Below are 27,438 nucleotides of genomic sequence, written 5' to 3'. Positions count from 1 at the left end.
TTTTGCTGCTACACATAATGCTGCCATGAATACCCTTGTACTTACCTCATTGTCCACATGTGTGAATATATTACAGGATGAATACCCAGAAGTAGAATTATTCCATCACGTTGATAATTTTAATAGCTATTGTCAAATTGCCCTCCAGGGAAGTTTACCAACTTACATTCTCTTACCAATGTTATGAAAGTGCCCATTTTGTCCCATTTTTGTCAACAGAGTGTTACTAAACCTATCTGTTAGGTTAAAAAAAAGCAAAAAAAAAAAAAAAGCATCCCACTGTAGTTTACTTTGTATGCTTTTTATTCTAGTGAATTGCATCTCCTTTCATGCATTTAAGAGGCCTGCATCTCCTTTCTGCAGCCGGTGGTTTACTCTCCTGATCTGATGATCTTCTGGGGGGTGGTCAGGTATGGGGTGTGGTCCTCTCTCTCTGACTCTCTTGTGTCGCTTTCACAAGTAAGCTTTTGGGGAACAAAAGTCTTAAGGACAAACATGGGGTGGCAATTCGTGCTATCTACATTCCAGACATCGGAGTTGGGGAGCCAGGGGGACACTGGAGGGGTGTTTCCGTTCTGCTCTGAACTCGGAAGGCTGAACTTCAGAGGGCTCAAGCTGTCCTCTTCCTCAACTGTGTCTCTGTTGACACAGGCAGCCTCATGCTCCTCCAGCTTTTTGATGGGGAACACGTGGCAGGCGTTGTATTTGCAGCTGGCCATCTTTTTGGCTTTTTGGGGGTTCTTTCTCCTGCATGATGCCAGGTGGTACTGAAATCTTCTGAGTGGGATTCGGTGTTGAGGGTTGTAAGGGCAAATTTCTAAGGCTCTGGATCCATGGGAAATAGTTCTTGAAGCAGAGTAGTCCGATGCCCGGAGTCAGAATGAAACGTCCTCCGTGGAAACGCCCTTTGGTAAGAAGGATGGAGCAGTCCTCTGCCAGCGTTAGCCCTTGGAACTCTGTTGGCACATGTCTGAACAACTGTGCTCCCTGTTCTTTGGGACCACGAGCGGTGGCTTGAAGAAGGACAAGGGGCTGTTAGGAGCAGCTGCACAGAGAGCAGACAGTCATCAAACGGCACATGAGACAGAAGGACCACACAAAGCAGATGCAAGAGCCCAAACCACAGCAGCCCCTAAGGGAGGTGAAGAAGGTATGTGGCAGCCCGCCCTTGCCTCTGACTCAAACTATGTGATGTCTCGGGGAGGTCACGGACAGTCTCAATGGGCAGCGTGTGTCATCAGAATAAGGCTGCTTGTTGTCCATCGCTTTCAAGGGACGAGGTGGGCTTGGGGAAAGCTGACATTCAAAACTGTTGTCTTTTTTTTTAATTGAAGTATAGTTGATTTATAATATTGTGTTAGTTTCTGGTGTACAGCAAAGTGATTCAGATATATATATATGTGTGTATATATATATATATACACACATATATATTCTTTTCCATTATGGTTTATTACAGGGTATTGAATATAGTTCCCTGTGCTATACAGTAGGACCTTGTTGTTTATCTATTTTATATATAATAGTTTGTATCTGCTAATCCCAAACTCCTAATTTATTATTTACCGGTCTTTAAACCTACACGTTTAATATAATTTCTGATATATTTGGGTTTAAATCTACCATCTTATTTTGTGCTTCCTAGCCTACTCTTTGGTTCATTTTTTTCCTCCTTTCTTCCCTTATTTTAAATAGACATTAAAAAAAACTTTCCATTTCTTTCGCTGTTTTGTAAGTTACACATTGTAGAACTAATCGTTTCGTGGTTCCTCTACAATGAAAACATTTATAGATAACTTATCAAGGCTTAAAGTTAATAAGTATTACCTTCTTCCTGAATAATACAGGGCTTTTTCTTCATTTACTTCCCTCCTGACTTATTATGTTATTGTTCCCTGCATTTAAGCCTAATTTTAAAGGAAACTTCACAAGATAGTATTGCTAGTTTGTTTACACTTGTGCTCACATTTACTTCTATCTGCTTTTGCATCTCAGACTCACCATGTGGGATCACTTTGTTTCTGCTCAAAGTTTTCTTTTTTTAGAATTTCCTCTTGACAAATGCTTTTGATGTCGTTAGTCTGAAAGTGTCTTTGTTTCACCCTCCTTCTCGGAAGTTATTTTTGCTGAGAGTAGTTGTGCTATTTTCTTTCTTCATGTTGAAGCAGAGCCCAGTTTCTTTCTAACTTCTATCCTGTGGTTGAGAATTCAGAATCCCACGGTTACCTCACTTTTTTTTGAAGTGAATCTATGTCTTTTCATAGGTCTGTTTCAAAGAACTTTTCTTTATCTTTGTTTTTCCTACAGTTTCACTATGATGTCGACCTGTGTATTTCTTTTTATTTATTCTTTCCTTTTATTTGTTGGTTGGACCTCAGGAATCTATGGATTAGTGTCTTTCATTAGTTTTGGAAAATGGTCAGGCATTGTCTCTTCAATTATCGCTTCTACCTTATTCTTTTACTTCCACTGAAATGATAAATGCTCATTCTACTGACATTTCATTGTCCAAAGTGAGTTTCATGGCCACACCTAACTTCAGGGGTTGAGGAACTACAGGCCTGTCACATGCACAAAAGGAGGAAAATAGGAACTTTGACAAGAGTCCTAAGAATGTCCCCATTATGTTCTTTTTGTCACCAGTACTTATTTCACTTTTCTCCACACATACAGAGCATGCCTTCTCTCCAAGAGAGAAAACCCAAAGTCCTAGCTCAGGCTTGGTGAAAAACGCTCGACCAGTGCTCACTGGGGGCTTCCTGGGTTCTGGCCAGGACCTTACTCTGCACTGATGGGAATCCTAGTGTCTCCAACGAAGCTAAGCTGTCCCCTGTGAGGAATGAGAGACCTTCAGAGTCATGCTTGCTGTATCCCACCACCAACTTGAATGTCCTATACACAAGGATGGCTCCTGGTATACTTTGCTGAGAAGGAGTCCTTGGTAAATTGTTACTTCCACACCATTTACATGACAGAGAGCCCATTTCCTGTAAGCCTGAAACCCAGTATTGAAGGAACTATTGGCCCTACTGGGAGCTAACAAGTGGTTCAGCATCTGCTCTGATGGGTCCCCAAAGCCCAGGATGGTGTTTGTTGATGATGTTGACAATGTTTTTTTGTTCCCAGTCCCATAGCCTCTTTCATGCTCGTGACCAGTGGTGGCCCAGGCTCAAATGATTCAAGCATCTGTAAGTCTGCTAATGGAGATGATAATGAAAGCATTTCTTCTGTCACTGAAATCCACATAATAAGGAACAGGGCATTAGCTGTTGTAGGTTTCTTTGTGGCCAAGCACCCATTAGCGGGTCAGGCTAACATTTAATCCATTACAGAGAGAGGGAAGGCCTGGCTTGTTGATGTTTCTAACAGACGTCTTGAATGGTCCTCCAGCCTGCAGCCTTTTCCAAGCATCTACTTCATGCCTGGGACCTGACAGGTCACTCACCATGGCAACAAGAGGGGAGAGAGGGACGCAGACACACCTGTCTGGGCAGCAATTCGCAGGCCAGTGCACGTCAGAGACCAATAATGCAAGCGAGGTCAGATCTGCTTTCTCTCCCTCCCTTCCCACCCTGATCATCTTGAGAGATGCTGCCAACAGCTGGAAAAGCAGGCATGGAGAAGAGGTCATAGAACATGCAGAAACAATGTTTCCTGAAGATGAAAAATTGTGTGTCTTGGCCAGCCAAGTCAGCAATTATCATCGTGGGGTGGGATGGAGAATCAGAGTCACTATGGATCCGAATCCTTCAGGCTTGGAGAGAATTCTTTTTTTGTTTGTTTGTTTATTTATTTTGGCTGTGCTACACAGCATGCAGCATCTTATTTCCCTGACCAGGGATTGAACACCTGCCCCCTGCAGTGGAAGCACGGAGTCCTCCATTCCCTGCCTGGAGGGACCTCCAGGGAATTCCCTCAGACAGACTTCTGCTGACAGTCAGGCCAACATCCCCTTCCAAGCATCCCTGGAGGATGATCATATAGTGATGGGGTGCTTCCTACCCACCCCCCCGCCCCGAACTTTCCCTTGTTAGGTTTACACTATAGTGTGCAGTAGTCACACAGTTATGTCTAAAGCAACAATCTACATACTTTAATTTAAAAGTATGTTATGGCTAAAAAATTCTGTCACCTCAGCCTTCAGGGAGTCCTAATATTTTTACAATAGTAACATCAAAGATCACTGGTAACACAGATCACCATAACCCATATAATAATAATTTAAAAGTTTGAAATATTGCAAAAATTGCCAAAACGTGACACAGAGACATGAAGTAAGCAAATGCTATTGGAAAAATAATGCCAATAGACTTGCTCGATGCAGGGTTGTCACAAACTTTCAATTGGTAAAAAACGCAATAAAGCAAAGTGCCATAAAAACGAGGTATGCCTGTCCCATGACCCTTCATAAGTAGCTGATCCTCAAGAAATAAGAGAAAACCTTAAAACGGGATTTTCTGAAATACGCTCCATGGAAAGCTAGCTGCTCGAGGTGGTATGAGGTGTTGGGAGAAAAGGCCACACTCAGGAGACACTGAGTGGGGCAAGGTCCATGGTGGTTCTGCCTGAGGACTTCTGGGTCCATGCTGGTGGCACCGGGATCCCCAGAGCTACTTGCAGGACTCATGCTCCAAGGAATGTCAGCTTGGAAAAAATAAGTTCAGTGTCATAAATAAATACAAACAGAAAAGACATTTCATTCAAGCATCTGTAAAGAACTGACAAACAGATGCCATTCTAGGCCACAAAGACAACCTCCGAGGTACTAACAAGCAGTCTTTTTCCAGCCACATTATCTGACCACAAAGCAATAAAAAAAAAACAAATTGAAAACAAAAGGATAAACAGAAAGAAAATTAAACCAGTTGGAAATTTATTCCTAAATAACTCAAATCAAAAAGGGAACAAAACTGCAATTATAGGCCATTCAGAACATAATGACAGTTGGAACTCCACATAGCAAAACCCATGAAATGTAAACAAGTACTCCCATGGCTCTAAATGTTTGTGTTGTTAAATGGGGAAGACTGAAACTTAATGAAGCATCCAACTCAAGAAGCTAGAAAATAAGCAACAAGATAAACCTAGAGAGAGAATTAAAAGTAAAGGTAAAAATTAATGAGACGGAAAACATAAAAATCAGTAGAACTGGTAAATCTAAGACTCAGCTACTAGTAAATCGCTATAAGACACCTAGACTTGTAAAAGCCCACTAAAGGGAGGGGCTGGGAAACAAGTGAGAGAGAGGATACAAAAAAAGAGAAAGAAAAAGAAAGGAAGAAAGAAAAGAAGGAAGAAAGAAAGAAGGAAAGGAAGGAAGGAAGGAAGGAAGGAGGGAGGGAGGAAAGAAAGAAAAGCAAAGGAAATTTAGCCAAAGCTGCAGAGAAGAGCTTTCACATTAAAAGGGAATACTGGAGCTTCCCTGGCAACCCAGTGGTTGGGACTCCATGCTTCCACTGCAGGGGGCATGGGTTCGATCGCTGGTTCTGGAACTAAGATCCTACATGCCCTGCGGTGTGGCCAAAAAAAATAAAACAAAGAGAATAATAAATACATATGGTACACTAGTTAATTTGGAAGGTTCAATGGAGAATGCATGTCAACTCAGGCTGCCATAATAAAATACCACAGACTGGGTGGCTGAAACAACAGAAGTTCATTTTCTCATAATTCTGGAGACTGGATGTCCAAGATCAAGGATCTGTGCCTAAGGGTCTCTGTGCTCTAGCAGCCTGAAGTCAGCCAGACCCCCTTTCCACACTTGGCTCCAAGAGAAACTCAGACCTCATTCCAACATCAGTGATGGGGGTGTCACGTGGGGCCATGGCCCTGGGTGCCACAAGCCAGCCCTCCCGCACCTCCCCAGGGGTCACTTCGACACTGAGCATTAGTCCCCGACAGGTGCCCTGTGGATTTGCTTCCGTGCGCCCTGCTGCTTGGAGCTCTCCAGTTTCATGGTGCTCTACCAGGGATGTGACTGTCTTCACCTGGGTTCTCCCAGAAGCAGAGCCTGAGACAAGGATTCAAGTGCAAGTAGTTTATTCAGGAAGTGCGGGTAAGGTTGGGGAAGTGAGATAACATTTGTATGTACACTCACATGCAGATGGTAAAAAAGAATGAGACAAAAATTGTAGCGGTGTAGTTTCTATACTTTCTAAAACTTCCTTGAACATATCTTTCCATACCAAGAAGAATCAAGCAAAGATCATATTTAGAAAAACATTTATGGAAGCGAGTAAAGATTTACGAAGTTTAAAAGATTGTAATAGGGGTGGGGTGGGGGGCTTGTAGCCGTTAGCATGAGACTGTTATCTCAAGACCCTGAGGGAGGCAGTCGGAGTCCCACTTTGCCAACAGTCAGCTCGCAGGGGTCCTCCCCGCAGAGGTGCGGATCGCGGCCTTCTCCCTGGGGCTCTCCAGGCCCTTGGGCCTTGGGGCTGGTGGGTGATCTGGGGGGCCCGGGGACTGGCTGGGGCTGTGTCTCGCAGAGCTCCAGAGCCCTTGCCATGGCCACCCACTGCCAGGCCCAGGCCTTGAAGCAGCGGTGAACCCCTCCCCCATCCCCACCTCCTCGACCTCTTGGCGGTGGTGGTCCCCATGGGTCTCACGAGGTCCATGGAGCTCTCAGCAACTGGAGAGTATATGGACACTGCCATTAAGGTAACAGCTTCAACCAGCTTCAGTCTCTCCGTTCAAGTTTCAAAAATTGGTTCAGCGTAGATCAGCTGTCTACCCCTAGGGTTAAGTTGCAAGGACACTTGCACATCCTTACTTCAGGTCCACCTCTGTATTGGGGCTTTCCTCAAAGAAGGGCAATTGCTGTGAGCTGGGAATTCACCTGACGGGTATCTGCTACTGCCCGTATTCCTATTGATCCTATACAAATGATTCGCTCCAGTTTAAATGAAAAGCCCGAGGGCCGGCCGGGTCCTGGGCACCTGGCTTCCTCAGTGATGATGGGTGGGTGGGGTCTGGGGACCTGGCCCTGAGGGCGCCACCAGCTGAGATCTGCCTCCTCACCCAGGCCTGGGCACTGGCGGGAGGACCCAGACTGGGTGCTGGATGAACTCTCCCTGGCAGGGTAACCCAGCCCGTGCAGGAACCCCCTCCTCTTAGCCAGGGCCTGGATCTTGGAGGGTGAAAGTTGAGCCTTGGGACCTTGCCCTTTCTTGTCAGCACAGAGAATAACATTTGTTTTGGTGGAGGTTTACAGGAACATCCGTGACCCGACCGTGACCTGACCTTAAGAACAAAAGATCTGACACCAAGAGGTTTGCAGCAACTAACCACGCCCCTCCCTCACTTGCTGAAAGCTTCTGGGGAGTTCAGGGTTTTTAAGGCATGAGCCACCCGTCTCCTTGCACGGCCCTGCAATAACCTTTCTCTGCTCCAAGCTCCGACATGTGGTATTGTTTTGCCTCACTGTGCGTCGGGCACATGGACTTAGGTTCGGTAACAGTATGAGTGATCAAGCCATCTCCCTCCTTCTGAAGGCCTTTGGGGAAACTATGGGAAGTGGTGTAAAGCACACAACTCAGAATTACCCCAGCCAAAGGGGCAGGGGCCTGGGGCGTGTATACACCAACTTCCAAGAGACTCATTTGTTGAGGGCTATCGTGGGAGGGTTTGTAACTTCCTTGGCATTTCCAACCTGCCAAGCGTGGGCAGTTCTGGGAACAACAGCCCGTCCACCCGAATCCCCCAAGTGCAGAGACTGGAGGTGGATTGGCCAGAACGCTGAAAGGTCCCACGGATAAGGGTGAGGCACTGACCACTTCCGACACTCTTATTTGGTGACTTATGGTGTCGTCAATCCAACAAATGTTTAACCAACAGCTCAAATTGTTTTTTTCTTGCTTTGTAGCATCTGCCAGTTTCTGTGGTGTAGACATTCCTGCTAAGGCCAAGTTCAGGCTACCGATGGTTTAATAACCAGCTCTCAAAGTTCAGCTCTTGTGAGGCAGGATGAGCTCCACCCAGCTCACCAACAGTCAGGCCTTCCCTCGCTTGTTACATTTCACCACGAGGCTGTGAACATGTGGTTTGGGTTCCTTTCTGGTTTACATGCTCATATAGATTTTCCTTTGACCATTTCAGCAAGCGTCTGTATACCACTGCCAGTCATCTGGAAATCTCTTCACTTTTAACCTTTATGTGGCATTTCCCTGGACGTGGGCTTTTCGTACACATCATTGATTTGAGGACAGGGAGGGAAAGCTGCTGCCCTTGGCTCACTCTGACTTCTTCCCAGGAGGAGTTGCCGACCTCATTGGCCAGATTGCAGATTGGTGAGTCTGCTTTTACTAGTGGGTAGGTCACCTGCTAGTCTACGTTCCCCCTTATGTGGCTGGGTGGGTGCCATCTCCCTCTTTCCTGGATCTCATTTTCTAATACACCTGCTATGGCATGATGGGTGGCTACATAAAATACAGGACACCCAGTTAAACTTGAATTTCAAATAATGATCCCTTTTTAGCTCAAGTATGTCCCAAATATTGCATGGGACCTACTTATGCTGAAAATATACTTATGTATCCAAATTGGATCATGTTTCAGTGCACAGTGGCTGCATTTTCCCCATGTTAGAAGGATCCTAATGAAAGCACCTTTTGGTTTTTTTTTAACTTCCTAAGGTCTAGCTCAGAATCCCCAAGGATAGAAATTTATTTCCCTATGGCGGGAATGGGATTTTAACCTCAGTCACATCGTAGGGGCTGGGATAGCTGTGGAATGTTCTTAGAAACTCAAGCTTCCAAAAACAAGTAGTTAAAGCTGGGGAAAGAGCAGAAAAAAATAATAAAATTACTTTTTAATATTCATTAATAAATGCTGTTGTGCCTGGAGATGATCTATCATATAACATGTCAGTTTTTTGGGTTTTATTTTGTTGTTGTTGTTTCGTCATTTCTTGCATGACTTACATTTCTCCAAAGCAAATATCATTTTTATTTTAAAAAATAAAAAAATAAAGAATTCTTTGGTGTTTATCTGAAATCACATGTAAATGGACATCCTGTATTTTTACTTGCTGTATCTGGCAACCCATGAACTGGTGCCCTTGTCCTTGTTAGGGCTCAAGCCTAAACATAATAATGTGGAAACTTGTTTTCTATTTTCTTTTATTTTTGGAGAGACTGTCTCTTGGGAACTTCATGAGAAGGGGTCGTTTGGTATTGGTTTTCCTGGGTCCTCCAGCGCAGGATTTGGTATTCCTGGGTCTTCCATCAAATATCAGGAAAACCTCACTTTGAAGTCTAACAATTTGGATTTGGGTTTGGGATCCAGTCTAAGTCTTTGATGAATTTAATCTGTGCACATTTATTGTGTCACCTATTATGTTTGGTTTACTTCTGTCATTTTGTTTCTAATGAGCCGTGCTTTCTCCAGTTAGTTTTCTTTGGTGGGTTAGAAGTCATACCTCTTGTTTTTATTATACCAGAGGTTATCTTAAATACAAAAATCTTGATTTCCCATCATATGCTTTTCCTTCCTCTCTTATATCTCATTTTAGGGGGAAATTATTTGGGATTTTTACAGGCAGATGATTATGATCATTGTTATTCATAGTAAATTAGTTTAACGTATTGTGTATCTTCAGCTTTAATACTTATTTCTGATAATTGGGAGTGGGTTTCATGCCTCATTATTTGTAGTCAGCCCTGCATTTTTTTTTTTTTTTTTTTTTTTTTGCGGTACGGGGGCCTCTCACTGTTGTGGCCTCTCCCGTTGTGGAGCACAGGCTCCGGACGCGCAGGCCCAACGGCCATGGCTCACGGGCCCAGCCGCTCCACGGCATGTGGGATCTTCCTGGACTGGGGCACGAACCCGTGTCCCCTGCATCGGCAGGCGGACTCTCAACCACTGCGCCACCAGGGAAGCCCAGCCCTGCATTTTTGCATTCTGGTGTTCATGCATTCTGGTTGTTAGTTTCTATTTTCTTTGTACTGTTTCTACCCTACGCTTGAATTCGCTGTTTGGATTCTTCAATCTTATCCTCTGCCACCAGGCCATTGAACGCGGGAGTCCTCGGAGCTCTGTTTGCTCTTCTCACTCTTGCTGTCTGTATGCAGACAACTCACCAATAAGGGGCTCAAGATCCAAACCACCTGCTGAGTGCAAACCCACAAATCCACTTTGCTAATGGGCACCTCCCCTTGGACATCTCATGGGACCCTCACACCTAGCCTGCCCCTGGGAGGGGCCGGGTAAAGCCTCGCCTGCCCTGAGGCTCAGTACATGCCCCACTGGAGTTATCTGAGCATTGTGTGATGGTGTTTCGGTGGGCGGTGCTTCAGTTAACAGTTACACACACGCTTTAATGAATATCAGCAGGGCTGATCACAAACATATTTAACAACTGGAATAGCGCAGTACTCAGCCAATCAGAATGGACAGTGTCAGTGACTAACCCTTGAAGGTTAACTGAACCAGAGCAGCCCACCTGGTGATTGGGGTGATAACTGTCCCCCGAGAGTGGGTTCATGTTGTTTTCATCACCCTGGCCCCAAGACCCTCCGACAGCAGCCCGGCCACCACAGACATGCTCCAAGCTTTGAGCTTTTTTTGTTTTTTGGTTTTTGCGCGTGGGCTTTCTCTAGTTGCAGCGATCAGGGACTACTTGTCGTTGCGGTGCGTGGGCTTCTCACTGCGGTGGCTTCTCTTGTTGCAGAGCACGGGCTCTAGGCGCACGGGCTTCAGTAGTTGCTGTGCGTGGGCTCAGTAGTTGTGGCTCCCGGGCTTAGCTGCTCCGCGGCATGTGGGATCTCCCCGGACCAGGGCTCGAACCCGTGTCCCCTGCATTGGCAGGCGGACCCTTAACCACTGTGCCACCAGGGAAGTCCCCAAGCTTTGAGCTTTAATCTCAGCCTTGCCCGCCCCCCAGGAAGGAAGGAAGGGGGGTTGGGGTGGGGTCGGGTGGCTGCTGCCTCGAGGTGGGTCACCTGGGAGACCCTTTGCTGGTCAGCCTGTTTCTGGAGCATTTATCCAGGCGGGGCTCCTGGCCCTGCCCAGCTGTTTTATCAGGAGGCCAAGAGCTCTTCCCAGCATCCCAGAGCCAGGTGGGTCCCCGCCCCTAACACCGCTGCTGCTCGATATCATCTCTGTTATTTTCAGGCGTGTGGTTGTAAATTACTTGTATTTCACTGCTTATTTTTAAGTTTCATCACTTTTTTTTATTGTGAGATAAAAATACAGAAAAAAATGCAGTCAACTCATATGTCCATAAGTAGTTACATGATTGTAACTACTTCTCAGATTAAGGGGAATTGGGTTTCTGGGAACTCCCACTATCCTTTCCCAATTACAGCTTCCTTCCTTCACCCAGAGATCACCCCTATCCTGACTTTTATGATAATTTCTGCGCTGTTCTTTATACTTTCGCCGTCTGGGCAAGTCATTGTTTATATTTGTTTGTCAAATGGTAATCTTTATTGTAAAAAATTTTTGGTAATCCTTGTTTTCTTTTTTCCCCACTCCTCCATATCTCCCTCCCCTGTCCTATTTATAGTGAGTAAAATTGTTTTTTTCCCCATCTACTGTGAAGATTCAAGTTTCTTTTTTTTTAAGTGAGTTATTTTAGGGAATTCCCTGGCGGTCCAGTGGTTAGGACTCCATGCTTTCACTGTGGTCGGCCTGGGTTCAACCCCTGCTCAGGGAACTAAGATCCCACAAGCCACGTGGTGTGGCCAAAAAAAGGGAAAAAAGTTATTTTATACACTAACATTTAGAGAAAAAATAAATAGAGCGGGTGTCATATGAGATGGGCAAAATGGTGATGCTACCTGAAGAGCCAAAGTTTGGAAAACACTGTGTTCCATTTGCAAAGAGAAAGAAGTCCTGGAGAGGTCACTGTTGAGTCAGGGATGGAACGAAGGTGCCCGGCCAATATGGGCCACTGTCCTTCGGGAAGCCTAGCAGCTGCAGCGCCACCATGACCACCAGAGGGCAGCACGGCCCCAGCTTCTGCGGCCATCACAGCTTCTCCAGCGGGTGGCTCACCGCATCTCCACCCGCTCCTCGGGATTCGCCCTAGTCTAGGGACCCTCAGACGGAGGTCTGGGACACGCGCCCTTCAAAATTACCTGGGTGCATGTTAACAGTGTGGGTTTGGGGGCCCTTCTGGATCCACTGAATCAGCACCTCGGAAGCTCCAGGCATGTGGGATGTGGGATGTGGTGTGTGTGGAGGGTGTGTGGGGACAGTTTGGACAGGACAGTTACCGCCTGGAGAGTTTTGCTTCTGTAGATTGCTCTATGGAAGTGGGCACAGTCTTCTAGGTTCAGAGTCTGGGGGTTGGGTGTGCGTGTGAATGTCCCTGTGTGTTTGTGCTGGTTGTGGTGGTGGTGTGGGAGTGGATGATCATCAGGCAGAGCAGAGCAAGTGCGACAAGTCGGAGGCTTTGGGCTTGCATTCTGGCCCCATCTCTTACCCGGGCGGATGGAAAGTTTTTTTGTCTTTGTTTGTTTTTGGTTTTTAGATTTTGTAATCATCCATCATCCATCCATCCGCCCATTTATCCATCATCCGTCCAGTGTAGTAACTAAACTCTTATTATGTGTCCTTTTTAGGTGTGGGAACAGAGTGGTGGACAAGATGCCCTATTCCTACCTTCCTGGAGTTCATGCTTTTGTGGGAAGGTCAGATAATAGCAAATCATCCCATAAACATGAAGCGACAAGTTGAGATAGCTGCTTTGAAAGGAGAGGAAGGCTGGTGTGATGTGAGTAAAGAACTATGGGACCCTGTGGGAAGGTGTGAGGGGTTCTTTCCTTAGGAAATTATGCTTGAATTGAGATCTGAAGGGTGAGTAGGAGTTACCTAGGCAAAGAGTCAGGAGGAAGAGCATTTCAGATGGAGGACTCTGCATGTGCAAAGGCCCTGGGGTGAGAATGAGCTCACTGCCTTTGAGGAACTGCAAGGAGGCAGATTGGCTAGAGTGCAGGGAGAAAGGGGGAGAGGGCTTGGACCTGGGATTTGGAGAGTAGGCAGGGACCCTCAGGCTCTTAAATTTTTCATTTCCAAAATGAGGCAGTAAGGTTTGTTTTGCAAAGATGATTAAGTGTAATAATGAGTCCAAAATGTCTCAGATAGGGCCCAGTACACAGTTGGTATCAATAGATGTGTGTGTGAGGGGAGGGCACCTGGGGGGCACAGCCTGGTTAAAGGGTGAGCTGTGGGAAAGCACCGGGCAGGTGTGGGCACTGGAGTTGTCTAGGTTGATGACGGTCGACGGCAGGGCCCAGCTGAGAAGCACATTTTCACCATGGTGAAAATTACGGTTGGCATCACTCTCTTGTTGAAAACAAAGTGAAATTGGAGAACATACTGTTTTCTTTAACTAGGCCAAGATGACTAATTATTAGACTCATTTTCTAAAGGTTACCGTATACAGACATGCGATTAGATGGAGAGAGGAGAGTTTGGAAACCTGATTCATTCTGAAACTCCGATTACATGGAACGCATGTGTGGTTTCTGAGCAGAATGACTGTGAACATTCAGTTTCACTCAGCTGTCACCACAGGTGTGACACAAAACAAAATGTTTTGCATCAGCTCCAAAGAGCATCTTGGGGTAGCTCACGGCAGCACCTGGGGATCTCTGTCAAATTGTAAAGGGTGTGAATGTGGGAGCTAGAATTGGGTAAGGGAGGGAGCACCAGGCTCCGAGTCCCAGCTATGGCTTTGACTCTTAGTGGTCATGTGGCCTTGGCTAACTCTCTCTTTTCTTTTGGGCTTGATTCTCCATCTGGGAAAAGAGGGGCCAGCCAGATGCATGAGCCCAGTGTGGTCCAGTTTGGGGATGCACAAGCCCAGTGTGATCCAGTCTAGAGATGTACAAGTCCAGTATGGTCCAATCTGGGAAGGCACAAGCCCACTGTGGTCCAGTCTGGGGATGCACAAGTCCAGTGTGGTCCAGTTTGGGGATGCACAAGCCCAGTGTGATCCAGTCTAGAGATGTACAAGCCCAGTATGGTCCAATCTGGGAATGCACGAGTCCAGTGTGGTCCAGTTTGGGGATGCACAAGCCCAGTGTGATCCAGTCTAGAGAATGTACAAGCCCAGTATGGTCCAATCTGGGAATGCACGAGTCCAGTGTGGTCCAGTCTGGGGATGCACGAGTCCACTGTGGTCCAGTCTGGGGATGCGCAAGTCCACTGGGGTCCAATATTCAGACCCAAGGGGCCCCTCAAGGTCCTTCAACCCCTTCAAAAATCACTTCCCAACTCTGGGACTTGCAGTGGAACATTCACAAAGCCAGTATCAGGGCCAAACATGGCCCAGGGCTTTCTAAGTGCCAAGTGCAGTGTTGGGCACTTGGACATACATGGTCTCATATCCTTTTCACTTGGCTTTTCACATGTGAGGTAGGTACCATTACTCCTACCTTTGAGGTACAGAGGGGCTAAGCAATTTTCAAGTCATGGAGTAAGTATGGGGCAGAGGTGGCATGTTTACTCAAGCCTATTTGATTCCAACACCTCCCCAATTTGGAAACAACAAACAAAGTCATGCATAGTTATCAAGGTTTAGAGGCTTCATAGCAAAACAGTGGAGGAGACCTTGCAGGTAAGCAGGAAGCCTGGCAGTTTCCCCACCCATCCTCTACTCCCTGGCCTGGGACCTGAAGGCAGAGAGGTTTCATTGCCCATGCGGCTGCATGAGACTGTCCATTTGCCCCGTCCTGTGGTCAAACTCAATGGTGCTAGAGCATCACTGAACAGGACTGAGGCCATGTTTAGTCTGCTGGATTTGTTGTGTAGAGCATCTTCCCTGGTAGTTGTAAAAACACACAACTTTTGTCTTAATCGTTGGCCTTATGGCTAAGCCAGACTAGGTCAGGTGTATCCTCCTGGGTGCCCTGAGTGTACTTACTGCCATTTGGATATCTGACACCAAGCACAAGTAGTTGGCTGTGTCTGGACCTGAATCGTGCTTCCCAACAATGGGATTGCCCATGAATCAGTCACCCTATAGCACCCTAAGTGGGTCATTCTTATCAAAATGAGAATGGTGCTAAAACTGAACATAAGCCACTATTCATGATCAGCAATAGATTTAAGAATATAATGCATAATTTAAAGCAATATTTAAATCAATGTATATGGCTCAACACAAGTAAAAGATTCTTGCTCCAAGTACACCCTTGACACCTTCTAGGGATGGGCACGACCCCCACACCCCCCCACCTCAGCATATGAATATGTTTTTCAAACTATTTCCCAGATCAGACCATTTTTCACCATTTCCACTTTACTACCTTTGTCCAAGCTCCCAGCAAATGACGTGGAGTTTTGCAGTAGCCTCCTTGCTGCTCTCCCTCCCCTGAGCTTCTCTCCCTGCCGGTTATTCTCTGCACAGCAGCAGAAGGATCCTGTTAGCAACTGGAGTCAAATCATACCAGTTTCTGCCTACCACCCTCAAGTGGTGTCCGTCCCACTCGGAGTCAGAGCCGAGGTCCTTGCAGTGGCCTACGTGGCCTTACGGGTCTGCCCTACTCCCCCTCCGAGCTCATCTCCTGCTGTTCCTTTGCTCTTGTTCCAGCCTCTTTGGCCTCCTTGCTATTCTTCCAAGTGTCTTCCCACCTCAGGGCCTTTGCACTTGCTGTTCTTTCTGCTTGAAACACCCATGCATATTCCCCCAGGGATCCATGTGGCTCCCTCCCTCGCCTCCTTCATGTTTCTGCTCAATTGACACCTTCCCAGAGAGGCTCTCTTGACCACTCCACCTAAAATATCTGCTCCCTTCACTTTTTTTTTTTTTTTTTTTGCGGTACGCGGGCCTCTCACTGTTGTGGCCTCTCCCGTTGCGGAGCACAGGCTCCGGATGCGCAGGCTCAGCGGCCATGGCTCACAGGCCCAGCTGCTCCGCAGCATGTGGAATCCTCCCGGACCGGGGCACGAACCCGCGTCCTCCGCACCGGCAGGCGGACTCTCAACCACTGCACTACCAGGGAAGCCCTCCCTTCACTCTTTATCCCTCTTCCTGCTTACTTTTTCTTCACAGTTTGTCTCCACCTGACATAGGATGTATTTATTTATTGTCTTCCTCCACTGGACAGTAAGCTCCACGAGAGCAGGGACTTCGCTCTCCTGACTTTCACATCCGCAAGGCCAAGACCAGGGCTTGGGCCATAGTAGGACATCAGTAATACTGGTTGAATCAAATGAAGGATCAAACAAACAAACCAAGCTTTCATTTGATAAGCATTTTTGTCTATGATGGAAGAACTTTCTAAGTTTCATGAGTCACATTTTCTGATTTCCATATTGAATGTACTATACTGAAGTCATTCACATGGTCGATTTGAGCTACACTATAATTTGATATTCCTTTTCAGTATATATAGCTCTACATCATCACTTTCTTGGATGCCTTCACTTTTTCTTCATTTCCTCTTCACTTCTATTACCAACACAAGCAGTTGGATTTATTTTGAAGTCATTTCTCACAACAGCAAAGTTTCATCACTTGGGAGTAGCTGGGGGGACATGTAAGGACAAAGAGAGAGAAACAGACCCTGTTGAAATGCACCGGTGGTGGGCTTGGCTCACTCACTATCCAAGGGGCTCACCCCTTCAATACCTCCTACACCCAGCTTTGCAGTGCATGTAAGCTGAACTCATTCCTCAGTGAAATAACAAGTGATCTCATGTCACCATGTTTGAAGACGGCTTACAGATAATTCATGTTGACTTCATGAATGAATGCCAAGGAGTCTGTTGGATTTATCTATTCCATGTCTGCTTAACCATGGTGTCTTCCAGGCTTCTGTGGCTCCATCACATTCTGAAGTTCTCTTTGTTTACTCTTGGTTCTAGAATCCTAACCGCTGGGTTTCCATCAAAATCTCTCACTAGAAGGAGAGAGAGACATGTCACTAGCTGTTAGGCAGTGAGATGGCCATGTTTGGTCTCCCAGTGTTCTTATGAGCTAAGCTTTTAGCCACGTCCCCCTTCTTCCCTGATTTCTCTTACACTGTAGGAAAGTAGACAGTGGGAAGCTGTTGTCTGAGGTCAGGATTGAAAACTCTGAGATACTTTTTTTACTTTTTAAGCTCATAAAGGATTTTTTTTTTTTTTTTGCGGTACGCGGGCCTCTCACTGTTGTGGCCTCTCCCGTTGCGGAGCACAGGCTCCGGATGCGCAGGCTCAGCGGCCATGGCTCACGGGCCCAGCCGCTCCGCGGCATGTGGGATCTTCCCGAACCGGGGCACACTCCCGAACCCGTGTCCCCTGCATCGGCAGGCGGACTCTCAACCACTGCGCCACCAGGGAAGCCTCATGTTCATTCCTGAGCCTCTGGCTTTGACCTTTCCAGGGAGTAAACTGCCCACCTTCTTCTGCTGCTGGGTGGGAGATACCATCACCTGGATTTACAGGGTCAGTAAAGGGAACCTGGAGCTCTAAATGCTCATCATACAGCCTCTTGGTCACTTCTGTTTCAGTGTCTCCTGTACCCCAGCCTCCACTGTGCTCTGGTCGATGCAGAGTTCTGTGGCTTGAATCAGTTTTCTGTTTGCAGGTTCTCTACCCTGCAGGCACATGAAGGTCTCAATTTTCTGTATTTCTGGGTCAATTACCATTCATCCATTCACTTTTTATCTTCAAAATTTTGATATCTCTACTGTCATTTCTTCTGTTATGTTTGTTCTTAAGTGTTTATGCTTTTAAAATATTTGTATTCTTATTATGCAGTTTTATAACAGCACTTTGGTAAACTTTTCTTCAGTTTTAGGTTGTGCTTTCTTCTAGACTGGATGCTTTGCCTTTAGATGATATTTTTCTTGGGCAGTTAGCTAAAGTATGTTTGCATAGTTGCCATTTGCTTCTTGTGTCCAGACATTTCTCATTTCTATCCAGATATATTATTATATTATTCTTATTTTGCTGTTATATAGAGTGGCTTTGGGACTCATTACTCAGTATATCTGAGACAGGTTAGTTTTCCTTGTCAAGTTGTAGTTTCAGGTCTTGGTATTTCGTGTTCTGAACACTTTTCTTTTTGTTTGGGATCATGGTGGGATGAGGGTCAGGAAAGTGGAAAAGCTCATGCAGATCAGTGTACAGCCCTTGGAAGAAATACCTGGGGTTGTTCCCTCACTTCTGAGATTTTTGCCAGTACATTATGCTAAGTTTAGACACCCTTGGGGAAAATCTCACTTTTCTTTAGAATATGGGATAGTTCATACTCGTTCCCCAGCTTTGTTGAGGGGGAGGGGACTACAAGAAAAATGGCATCTGTTAAAAAAAAATTTAACTGAGTGAATTTGAAGATCTAGTTGGCTTTATTAAACAGTTCATGAATCAGGCAGCCTCTCATCTGGCAACAGAGAGATACTCTGAGGGGTTACACAACATGGAAGGCTTTTATAGTAAGGAGGACAGGACAAGGAAGGGAAGTCATCAGCAAGGAAAAAAATTCAAGTTCATTGGAGGAAAGTAAAAGTTCAGGTGACGACGGCCTCTCATTGGCTGAGCTGTGGTGTTTTCCATTGGCTGGGCTTGTTGCTGGGCGGGAGGGAAGTCTTCCTCCTCCTGCTGGGGTAGTAAAGTAGTAGCACTTTCTGTCAGTGCAAGGTAGGTCTCTTCCTGTTGGGGTCAGTAACTGAGGTCTTCTGGTTGGGGTAATTGATGTTTTCCTGTTTGGGGTAATCGACGGTGAGTGTATGAGGGCTTCCTCTACAGGCCTTCCCAACTCCAAGTTTGGTTGAGATGTCTTTTTATTAATTTTCACGCACCCAACATCTGAAACAAATAAGTGAAGGTGGTGGGGTGAGCCCCGTGGGGCAGCTGATGGCTGAGTCAGGCTGGTGTGCTGGAGGGCGTAGGACGAGGTCGCCAGGCCTGGAGCATCCTTGGTCTCCTGAATGGCCATAACGAGAGTAAGCAGGTGGTGCCAGAGTGGGACGCCTAGTCTGGAAATGCTGGCAGTGGACGAGTAGCTCTCTGGCTGCTTTTGGAATGTGTGTCAGGATCAGAATCCTGCGGTTGAGAATCTGGAAGTGTCTGTCCCAGTGGCTAGAGAGTCCAACTCCATAATAAAATCATCACCAGGGACCATTTTTTGAAGTTTCTGGGGATAAATGAGAAGGAATATATCAACTGACTAAGATGATGTTCGTTTATCGCATCCATCATGTCTTTCAAGGCTTTGAAAAACTCTTCTTTTGTCTAATTAGTCATTGTGACCATGTCTCCATGGAAACTATTATGTTTGTACCCACAATAGACACGTGTGCATCCATTAAAAGGGACACAGTCGCCAAACGTGAGCTGTGGGCCCAGGGTGGAGTGGCTTTTTACAGCACAGCCGTTGGAGCTTCGGCAAGAAGTGTCAGAAAACAAGCAAATGGCTGTCCCTGTCCATGAAGAGAGATGCTCTCTCTGGTGTCAGGCCCTGGATTTAGGAGAGTGTGAAACCCAGGAAAACTGAGTGCTCATGCTCATGGTGTGAGCCCATGGGACAGATTTACTCTTTTTTTTTTTTAAACCGGGGTCAAAGATTTTTTTTTTAACCCATTAATTACTGAAGAAACCAGTAAGGTGTTAAAAACTGGTTCAGAAGAGATTCCAGAGAGTGGATGTGAATACAGGTAGTCAGGAAGGTGGAAACGAATAGGTTAATAGATGCAGAATTGGCTTGTTCCAAGGGGGTGGGGGTAAGGTGGGTGGAGAGGTTTAGATTTTCATTTTTAAAAAAATATTGAGAGGGAATTCCCTGGCGGTGCAGCAGTTAGGGTTCGGAGCTTTCACTGCCCTGGGCCCAGGTTCGATCCCTGGTCAGGGAACTAAGATCCTGCAAGTCTCATGGCACAGGCAAAAAAAATATATATATATATATCAAGAACTGAAAAGTGCCCAGTGGAAGTAAGTGAGCGCTGATGGAGGGAAGGACAGGCTGGGATGGGGGACTAGAGTGGGACCATGCTACCTAGACCTGGACTGTCCAGGAGGGCTACACAGCACAGGAGCAGGAGGCTGCCAGGGGACGAGGCTGGGTGGGTCCCATCCTGCTTATTTTATGCACCCAGCGCAGGTCCAGAATCAGGTAAGTGTACGGCCGACACTGGGACCTGAGGGGGTGGGAGAGTCTCGCCCGGGAGAGTCTCGCCCGGGAGGGTCTCGCCCAGGAGAGTGGAGCTGGAGCAGACCAATGAAAGCCCAGGATTACAGGACACCAGCTCTTCTCTGGGGCTAGAAACCAGTCCCTCACGGTATCACTTCACTCATTTCTGCCTCAGAGCCTAGAGCTGCAAAAGGACTTTTGTGTTTCTCCCGGCTGCTTTGTCTGATGGGATTTCAGGACTAAAAAGACCTGAGCTAACTTGTCAGGTACTGACCATCAGCACAAGCTATAGAAATACTACAAGAATGAAGTCCTCAGACTCCAAACAAAAAACCTTTTTATTAAAGCACTCAAAAAGGGAAAAAACTTACTAGAGAGGCACTTGGCTTATCTAGAAACTTCACCTCTCTGGACCCAGGAAACAAACAGAAGTGAAGCTGTCACAGATCTCATTGTCTATGCCAGGCAAGCCCTTATTTATAGCAATTATCTCTTGTTTTGCACACCGTTCTAATAACCCCTGTATTTTTGGCTTCCTGGTCATAGTGATTACAAGTAACGAGAGCTGTTGGCATGGCTGTCGGCAGGCACATTGGCACCAGCCGGAGGGGGCAGCTGAGAGCCTGACAGTGAGGGCAGGAGCCTGAGAAATATAAAAGCAGTTACAAAAGGCTGTGGCCTAGGATGCTGGGGCCATATCATATTGGAGTAAAAAGCCCTCCACTCATCCCTGGCCTGGCCCAGCTATTGACCTTGCTTAGCGATAGACTTGAGTCAGCAAGGAAAAAAGTTCCTGCCAACAGCGGGAGTTTGGGGGCCATAAATTTCTGAGTTCAATTCCCCACTCATTGTTTGTGGGACTCCAGGCAAATCACTTAGGAAAATGCTTTCATCTTAGAATGTTGGGAGGATTAAATGAGCTTACCGGGCACACCGTAAATGTTCACTCAAAGTTAGCTGCTGGGGCTTTCCTGGTGGTGCAGTGGTTGAGAGTCCGCCTGCCGATGCAGGGGACAGGGGTTCGTTCCCTGGTCCAGGAAGATCCCACATGCCGCGGAGCGGCTGGGCCCGTGAGCCATGGCTGCTGAGCCTGCGCATCCGGAGCCTGTGCTCCGCAATGGAAGAGGCCACAACAGTGAGAGGCCCGCGTACTGCAAAAAAAAAAAACAACAAAAAAAACAAAGTTAGCTGCTATTAGCAGAGAGGTGAATGATGGTCAGCTACCTGCCACGACGTGGATGAATCTCAAAAACATTATAGGAATGCCTTTGTGGTCCAGTGATTAGGACTGAGTGCTTTCACGGCTGTAGGCCTAGGTTCAATCTCTGGTCGGGGAGCTAAGATCCTGCGAGTTGCGTGGCCAAAACAAAAACACCCCAAAACAAAAAAACACAATGATGAGAGATAAAAGTCAGGCCCCAAAGGGGACCCACTGTGTGGTTCCATTTACAGAAATCACAAAAACAGGCAAATCTAATCTCTGATATTAGAGGTCAGGATAACAGTTATGGGACTTAGTGACTCTGAGCAGGCCTTGCCCTTTCTGTTGTAAAATAGAACAAATACGTACAGAAATCCACATAAAACAAATGTGCAGCATCTTAGTGGGTTCTTGTGAGGCCACCAGAGAAACTGGTCCTGTTCACTGCCTCCTTCCTCCCTCTGAATGTTTTGTTTCTTGATCGGGGTGCTGGTTACCCAGGGGTGTTTATGAAAAGTCAGGGAGCTGTGTACTTAAGATAGGTGCATTTCTCTCCATGCATATTACTTTTTTTTTTTTTTTTTTTTTTTTTTTTTCTGTACGCGGGCCTCTCACTGCTGTGGCCTCTCCCGTTGCGGAGCACAGGCTCCGGACACACAGGCTCCGTGGCCATGGCTCGCGGGCCCAGCCGCTGCGCGGCATGTGGGATCTTCCGGGATAGGGGCACGAACCCGTGTCCCCTGCATCGGCAGGCGGACTCTCAACCACTGCGCCACCAGGGAAGCCCCATATTACTATTTTTGGGGGGTGGGAGCTGCGCCGCATGGCTTGTGGGATCTATGCATATTATGCTTCAATAAAATTTAAAATGTCAGTTATTATTATTGCTATTCATATTATTATTGTATTAACTACTATAAACTTCGAGCTCTTCATCTGTATCACGGGGATGATGATTCCTTTCTCTCGCAGAATTGTTACAAGACGTGGTGCTCCCAGCACATTCACCCATCGGTCCATTCAACAAATATTTTCTGAGCCCCTACAGGTCCGGGCACTGTTCTAGCTTCTGGTGGTAAAGCAGTGAATCAGACAGACAAAAATCATGAAGCTTATGTGCTAGTGAGGGCAGAGATACATGCTAGGCCTTCACTTAAAGGAACCTATTAAATTCTGACAGTGCCTTCTGGTTCAGAAGACAAAATCCTGGAGCACATCTCCATCCCAACTGGTTAAGATATTCTTTTTTTTAAAAAAAATATTTATTTAGGTTGCACTGGGTCTTAGTTGAGGCATGCATGCGGTATCTAGTTTCCTGACCAGGGATTGAGCCCAGGCCCCCTGCATTGGGAGTGCAAAGTCTTACCCACTGGACCACCAGGGAAGTCCTGTTTGGCTTGGATTTGATTCGGCTCCCTAAGTCTTTAACTTCACTTGTTATGAAACCTTGATTAGAACAAAGTCAGACCGAGAAAGTCTTGTGCGTGCTACACTGAGAATTTCCTCCTGTCCTCGAATTTCTGGGTGCAGTTAAATTGTGACTTAGAGCAAACCACCCTTCATGGGCTGAGGGATGGCTATCCCATCAAAAGAAACGTCTTCTCCCTCCTGCTTTGAGGAACTCAGGTTTCTAGGCCCTGAGCCTTGCAGGCAGGAAAGTGTTAAGAAAGAAATGTGCATTTCCACTGAACGAGAAAATCAACTTAGAAAAGAAATGTGTATTGGAAAATATCTATTTGCCTGCAAAATAATGTAAAAATAATGAGCTCCTATTCCCCTTTGATGTGCAGCGCACGCTTTTAAGGAAAGATTCTGCATTTCTGAGATACTGGGCCTGGCGTGTAATGAAGTGGTTGTTATGGCAACAACTTTCAAAAGCAAGTATTTTCTGAGAGATGTGCTCCACACAGCCATCGTGAGAGGGGAAAACATGAAAACAGAGACAGGGAGATGAGCCCAACAGAAGGCATCAGATGCCGGGAGCCCCCGCTCTGTGTCCGAGGGAGAGGGAAAGGGGCCCCTCACCACCGCCCCTGCCTGGCTTTGCAAACCTGCAGGGGAAGCCAGGGCCCTGCCCTGGAAGGAATCGGGGTGAGGGGCTGCCCAGAGGAAGTCAGGGCTGAGATGGTGTCTCTCCCCTGGAGATGCACCCTGAGTTCGATCACCACTCCCTCCTCCTCTTCTTCCAGGCTGGCCTCCCAGCCTCAGCCTCTGCCCCTGCCCCTCCCATCTTTCCATCTGCTCCCTCCTGCCCCCGCTGCTCAAGGGAACCAAACACCATCCCATTCATTCCAGAGCCCTATTTCTTTCCACTAGCATTCAGGCCCACCAGGCTGGTACTCGGTGTGTGCAGACATGGCTCCAAGAGCTGGCATTCATCACCTCCTCTAACCTTCACAATGACTCCAGGTGCCCAGGACAGTGCCTGGCACAGAGTAGCTGCTCTTCTCTATTTGTTGAGTGAATGGATGGTCCTTCTCTGGTAGCTACTGCTATTGTCCCCATTTTTCACACGAGGAAATTGAGGCTCAGAGATGTTCAGTGACTGCCCTCACCCTGAAGACAGCAGTGGAACTCGGCTGCCACACCTCTGCCTGGCGCTGCCTCTTTGTACCCCCTCTTCCCTGCTTCCCTGTCTTTGCTCATATGCTGTGTCTCTGCCTCGTACACCCTCTCCTGTGTCCTGTAAGGCCTGGCTCAAAGGCACCTTGACCATGATTTTTTTTTTAATTTATTTATTTTTGGATGTGTTGGGTCTTCGTTGCTGCACGCGGGCTTTCTCTAGTTGCGGTGAGCGGGGGCTACTCTTCGCTGTGGTGCGCAGGCTTCTCATTGCAGTGGCTTCTCCTGTTGCGGAGCACGGGCTCTAGGCGTGTGGGCTTCAGTAGTTGTGGCACGTGGGCTCAGTAGTTGTGGTGCACGGGCTTAGCTGCTCCGCAGCATGTGGGATCTTTCCGGACCAGTGCTCGAACCTGTATCCCTTGCACTGGCAGGTGGATTCTTAACCACTGCGCCACCAAGGAAGCCCCAACCATGATGTCTTGAAAAAGCCACCTCTAAACTAGAGCCCTGGCTGTGTCAGGGCCCAGGGATGGGGTGTCCTCATTACCTGCTGGTGCATCTGGGCAGGGACTGCAGGAACAGAGCCGCTTCTGGGGGACCGTGTCTGTCTCTTTCACTTTCCCCCTGCCAAGCGGTGCCTGGCACAGGAGAGGCACTCAGTAGCCCTTTGTTGAAGGAAAGAAACTTTGGAACCCAGACAGTTCTGGATAAGCCTGTTGGGTCAGTCGCCAGGTTTCTGAGATCCTCAGGGCTGCCCCAGCCAAAGCTTCCTTACGACTGGGAAACTGGGTCACACCCTGTTCAAGTTCACATCTGACAGTGGCCGTGAGGAGAGGAGCATTTGGGTGTGTGGGGCACAGGAGTGTGTAAATGCGTGTTTGTGTGTGTGTGTGTTTGTGTGTGTGGCCTCTTCAGAGGTGGTTTGCTTTAAAAGGGAGTCTGGGGCTACGTATTCCCCAGCATGTAATTCTGAGTCTGGGGTAAGGTGATGGGTGTACTCATGGCTCTGGATCTGCTCTCTAGAGGGGCATGTGTCTAGAGATGCGCGTGTGTTTCAGGGGGAGAGAGAGTGTGTGCATGGCCTTGACTGAGCGGACTTGATCTCTCAGGGAGCATTTGTTTACATGCATGCGTATCTGTATGTGTGTGTGTTTCATGTGCATACATGAGGGTGTATGTCAGTGTGTGTGCATTCCTGGCCTTGACGGGGAGAGAGAGAGAGAGAGAGAGTGTGTGTGTATGTGTGTGTGCTGCAAGGAGAGATTGTATAAACATGTGTGAGGAGCGTGCCTGGGAATGTGTGGATGCATGCGCGGGGAGAGGGACGTATGCATGCAGGGGCTGCTGTGTCTGCCAGGTGGAGGCAGAAGGAGCCCATTGATGACGGGCTGTATTTTCAGTTCAGTGCTGGGCGAGAGCTCCTGGCAGCTGCTGGCTGACCCGTGATCACAGAGTGAAGACCATGCCATTGGACTGTCCTCTGGATCATAAAAGTTAAGGGTTAGAGATGGAATCGGCTTTGGAAGTCACCTAGTTCTACCCCTGATGTCACGCCTGATGAAAAACAGAGGGGGGATGTGGGCTCCAAGAACACACAGCAAACTCAGGATAAAGCTGGAACTTGGACTTGTACCTGGGTCTGAGATTCCCTCATTAACCCCAGTCCACTGCCAGGTCCCTGAGGACGAGGGAGAGGGTGAACCACAGAGTAATTAATATCAGGCAGCAGAGTATTATAAAATTTCATTCCCACTTTAAGTAGGGAAACTTTTTTTTTTTTAATAGACGTCTTTGTTGTGTCAATTAGTTGATTGACTATCATGGTTTCTGGGTTAGGGAAACTTGATCCGCGGTGAATGAATTTGTTTATCAGGGAAAAGGAGCCAGGGGATGGGAAAAGAAATTCAATTAAGTGTCAGCCTGCTGAGTGACAGGTTGCATTTGATAGGACTTTTAGCTTAATTGCTTGTATTTCATTAAGAGATGTATTTGTCAAGAGAATTCTTCATTTTAAAATCTCTGGCAGTGTCTGAGCAGCTTCTGGCTATTTTTTCTGCATTGATTGAGGTTGCTGAAACATGGACCTGGAGAATTACCTGGCACCTCAGAGACATTCTTGTCTCTACTAAGATCCTCCCTAATCCCAGCTCCTGGGGCTGACACTCCCTCTCATCCTTCCTGTCCCAAAGTTATACCCAAAACCTGGCAAGTGTCTGCATGTCTCTGAGGAGAAAAGCCCATATTGCTCTTTAGATTTTCAAAGGGATGTGAGTCCCGAAGAAAGTAACACTCAATAGGCTGACCACCTTTTGTTCTTTGTTGTTGTTTTCCCCCACAAAAACAGGTTGAATGCCGTGCAGATTTGTAAAATTGTCCATGAAGGCAGTGCTACATATTGCTAACAAACTAATAACTAAATATTACTCTGTATTAACAAAAGTGACTTTCAAAATAAGTATCCTTGAAAATAAAGTCATCCCTACAAGATTTAATTTAATTGGAGAAATGATTACTACCATTTTTTTTTTCCAAAGAATGTCATGTAATCTCAAAAGTGGGTGCATTCTAAATCAAACAGGTCTTGGTGTCCTGGAGGTAAATAAAATGTATGTATTGTGACTTATTTGAGCTGTTTTTCTTTGAAGGCTTCCTGGTCCTTCTCATGAGAATTGTCTAATGTACAATTTATAATAGTTGTAGGGGATGATCACCTTGTTTTATAAATGAGAAAACTGAAGCACAGAGAGGGCAAGAAGTTTTTCCCAGGACACAGAGCAAACCAGGGGCAGAACTAGGATGAACACCTGCTCCCCCAGCTTCTTTTCCAAGAGTCTGGCTCTCTGTGGGGCCTCTGGAATGGCTGGGCTTAGGGCCTGCAGGGGCAGCTCAGCTGACAACCCATCTTTTCCTTTAGATTGATTAAGGCAGGAGAGCAGAATGGCTAGGACTGCCGTCACCACCTGTATTTAAATCCTGGATCTGCTGCTTATTATGTGACCCTGGGCAAGTGCCTCAACGTCTCTGGTAAACTGGGGATATAGTGAGATTATCTGTTTTACTGGGTTGTTGGGAGAGTTCCATGCAACGGTACTTGGACTGTACCTGGTACATAGTAAATACTTAATAAATATCAGTTGTAATTATTATTGTGCTTTTCAAGTAAGATTTCATTGGGAAGTAAAAGGTTTCCAATTCTTAAAGATAATTGAGGACCATTGTTTTGTACTATGTAAACTCCATTCCCACCCCTTGTCCTTAAACAGGAAATCATTTACTCCAGGAGATGGGTGGATTCAGTTCTAGTCCATGATGAATGGTGGTGAAAGCAGATTTCCTGCCTCCTGGGGCATTGCTCTTTCTGGTGTTCCCTGGTACTGGAATATTTTTATTTTCTTCTCTATGGTAAATATTTATTCGTGGTTCTCCCTCTCTTCTCCTTCCTGCCTTCTTCATTACTCTCTCCCTTATTTCTCTCCTTCCCTCCCTTCCTTCCTTCCACTCAGGTACAGGAACTGTCTTCTACAGACTCGTAAATGCCAGTTTTGCACCTCTCTTTCCAACTCTGCATTCAGTGGTGTCATGTTGGTGGCCATGGTGTCAATATTTACAC

The 27,438-nt window shown here is 46.7% G+C and overlaps 1 protein-coding gene across 1 annotated transcript; it reads right to left on the bottom strand.

Moving 5' to 3' along the window:
- Window positions 1-371: 371 nt before the first annotated feature.
- Window positions 372-6,617, bottom strand: GTSF1L (gametocyte specific factor 1 like; the record flags this gene model as incomplete). The annotated part of the gene is made up of 3 exons (XM_081255123.1): window positions 372-825; window positions 6,321-6,449; window positions 6,568-6,617. The coding sequence occupies 3 exons, from the start codon at window positions 6,615-6,617 to the stop codon at window positions 372-374; spliced, it is 633 nt and encodes a 210-aa protein (XP_081111249.1).
- Between the last annotated feature and the right edge of the window lie 20,821 nt (window positions 6,618-27,438).

The sequence above is a fragment of the Mesoplodon bidens genome (genome assembly GCF_964165515.1).
Source record: "Mesoplodon bidens genome assembly, chromosome: 15".
Classification (NCBI taxonomy): Eukaryota; Metazoa; Chordata; class Mammalia; order Artiodactyla; family Ziphiidae; genus Mesoplodon; species Mesoplodon bidens.
The sequence above is the reverse complement of the archived record's forward strand: the minus strand, read 5'-3'. Positions and strand labels throughout refer to the sequence as shown.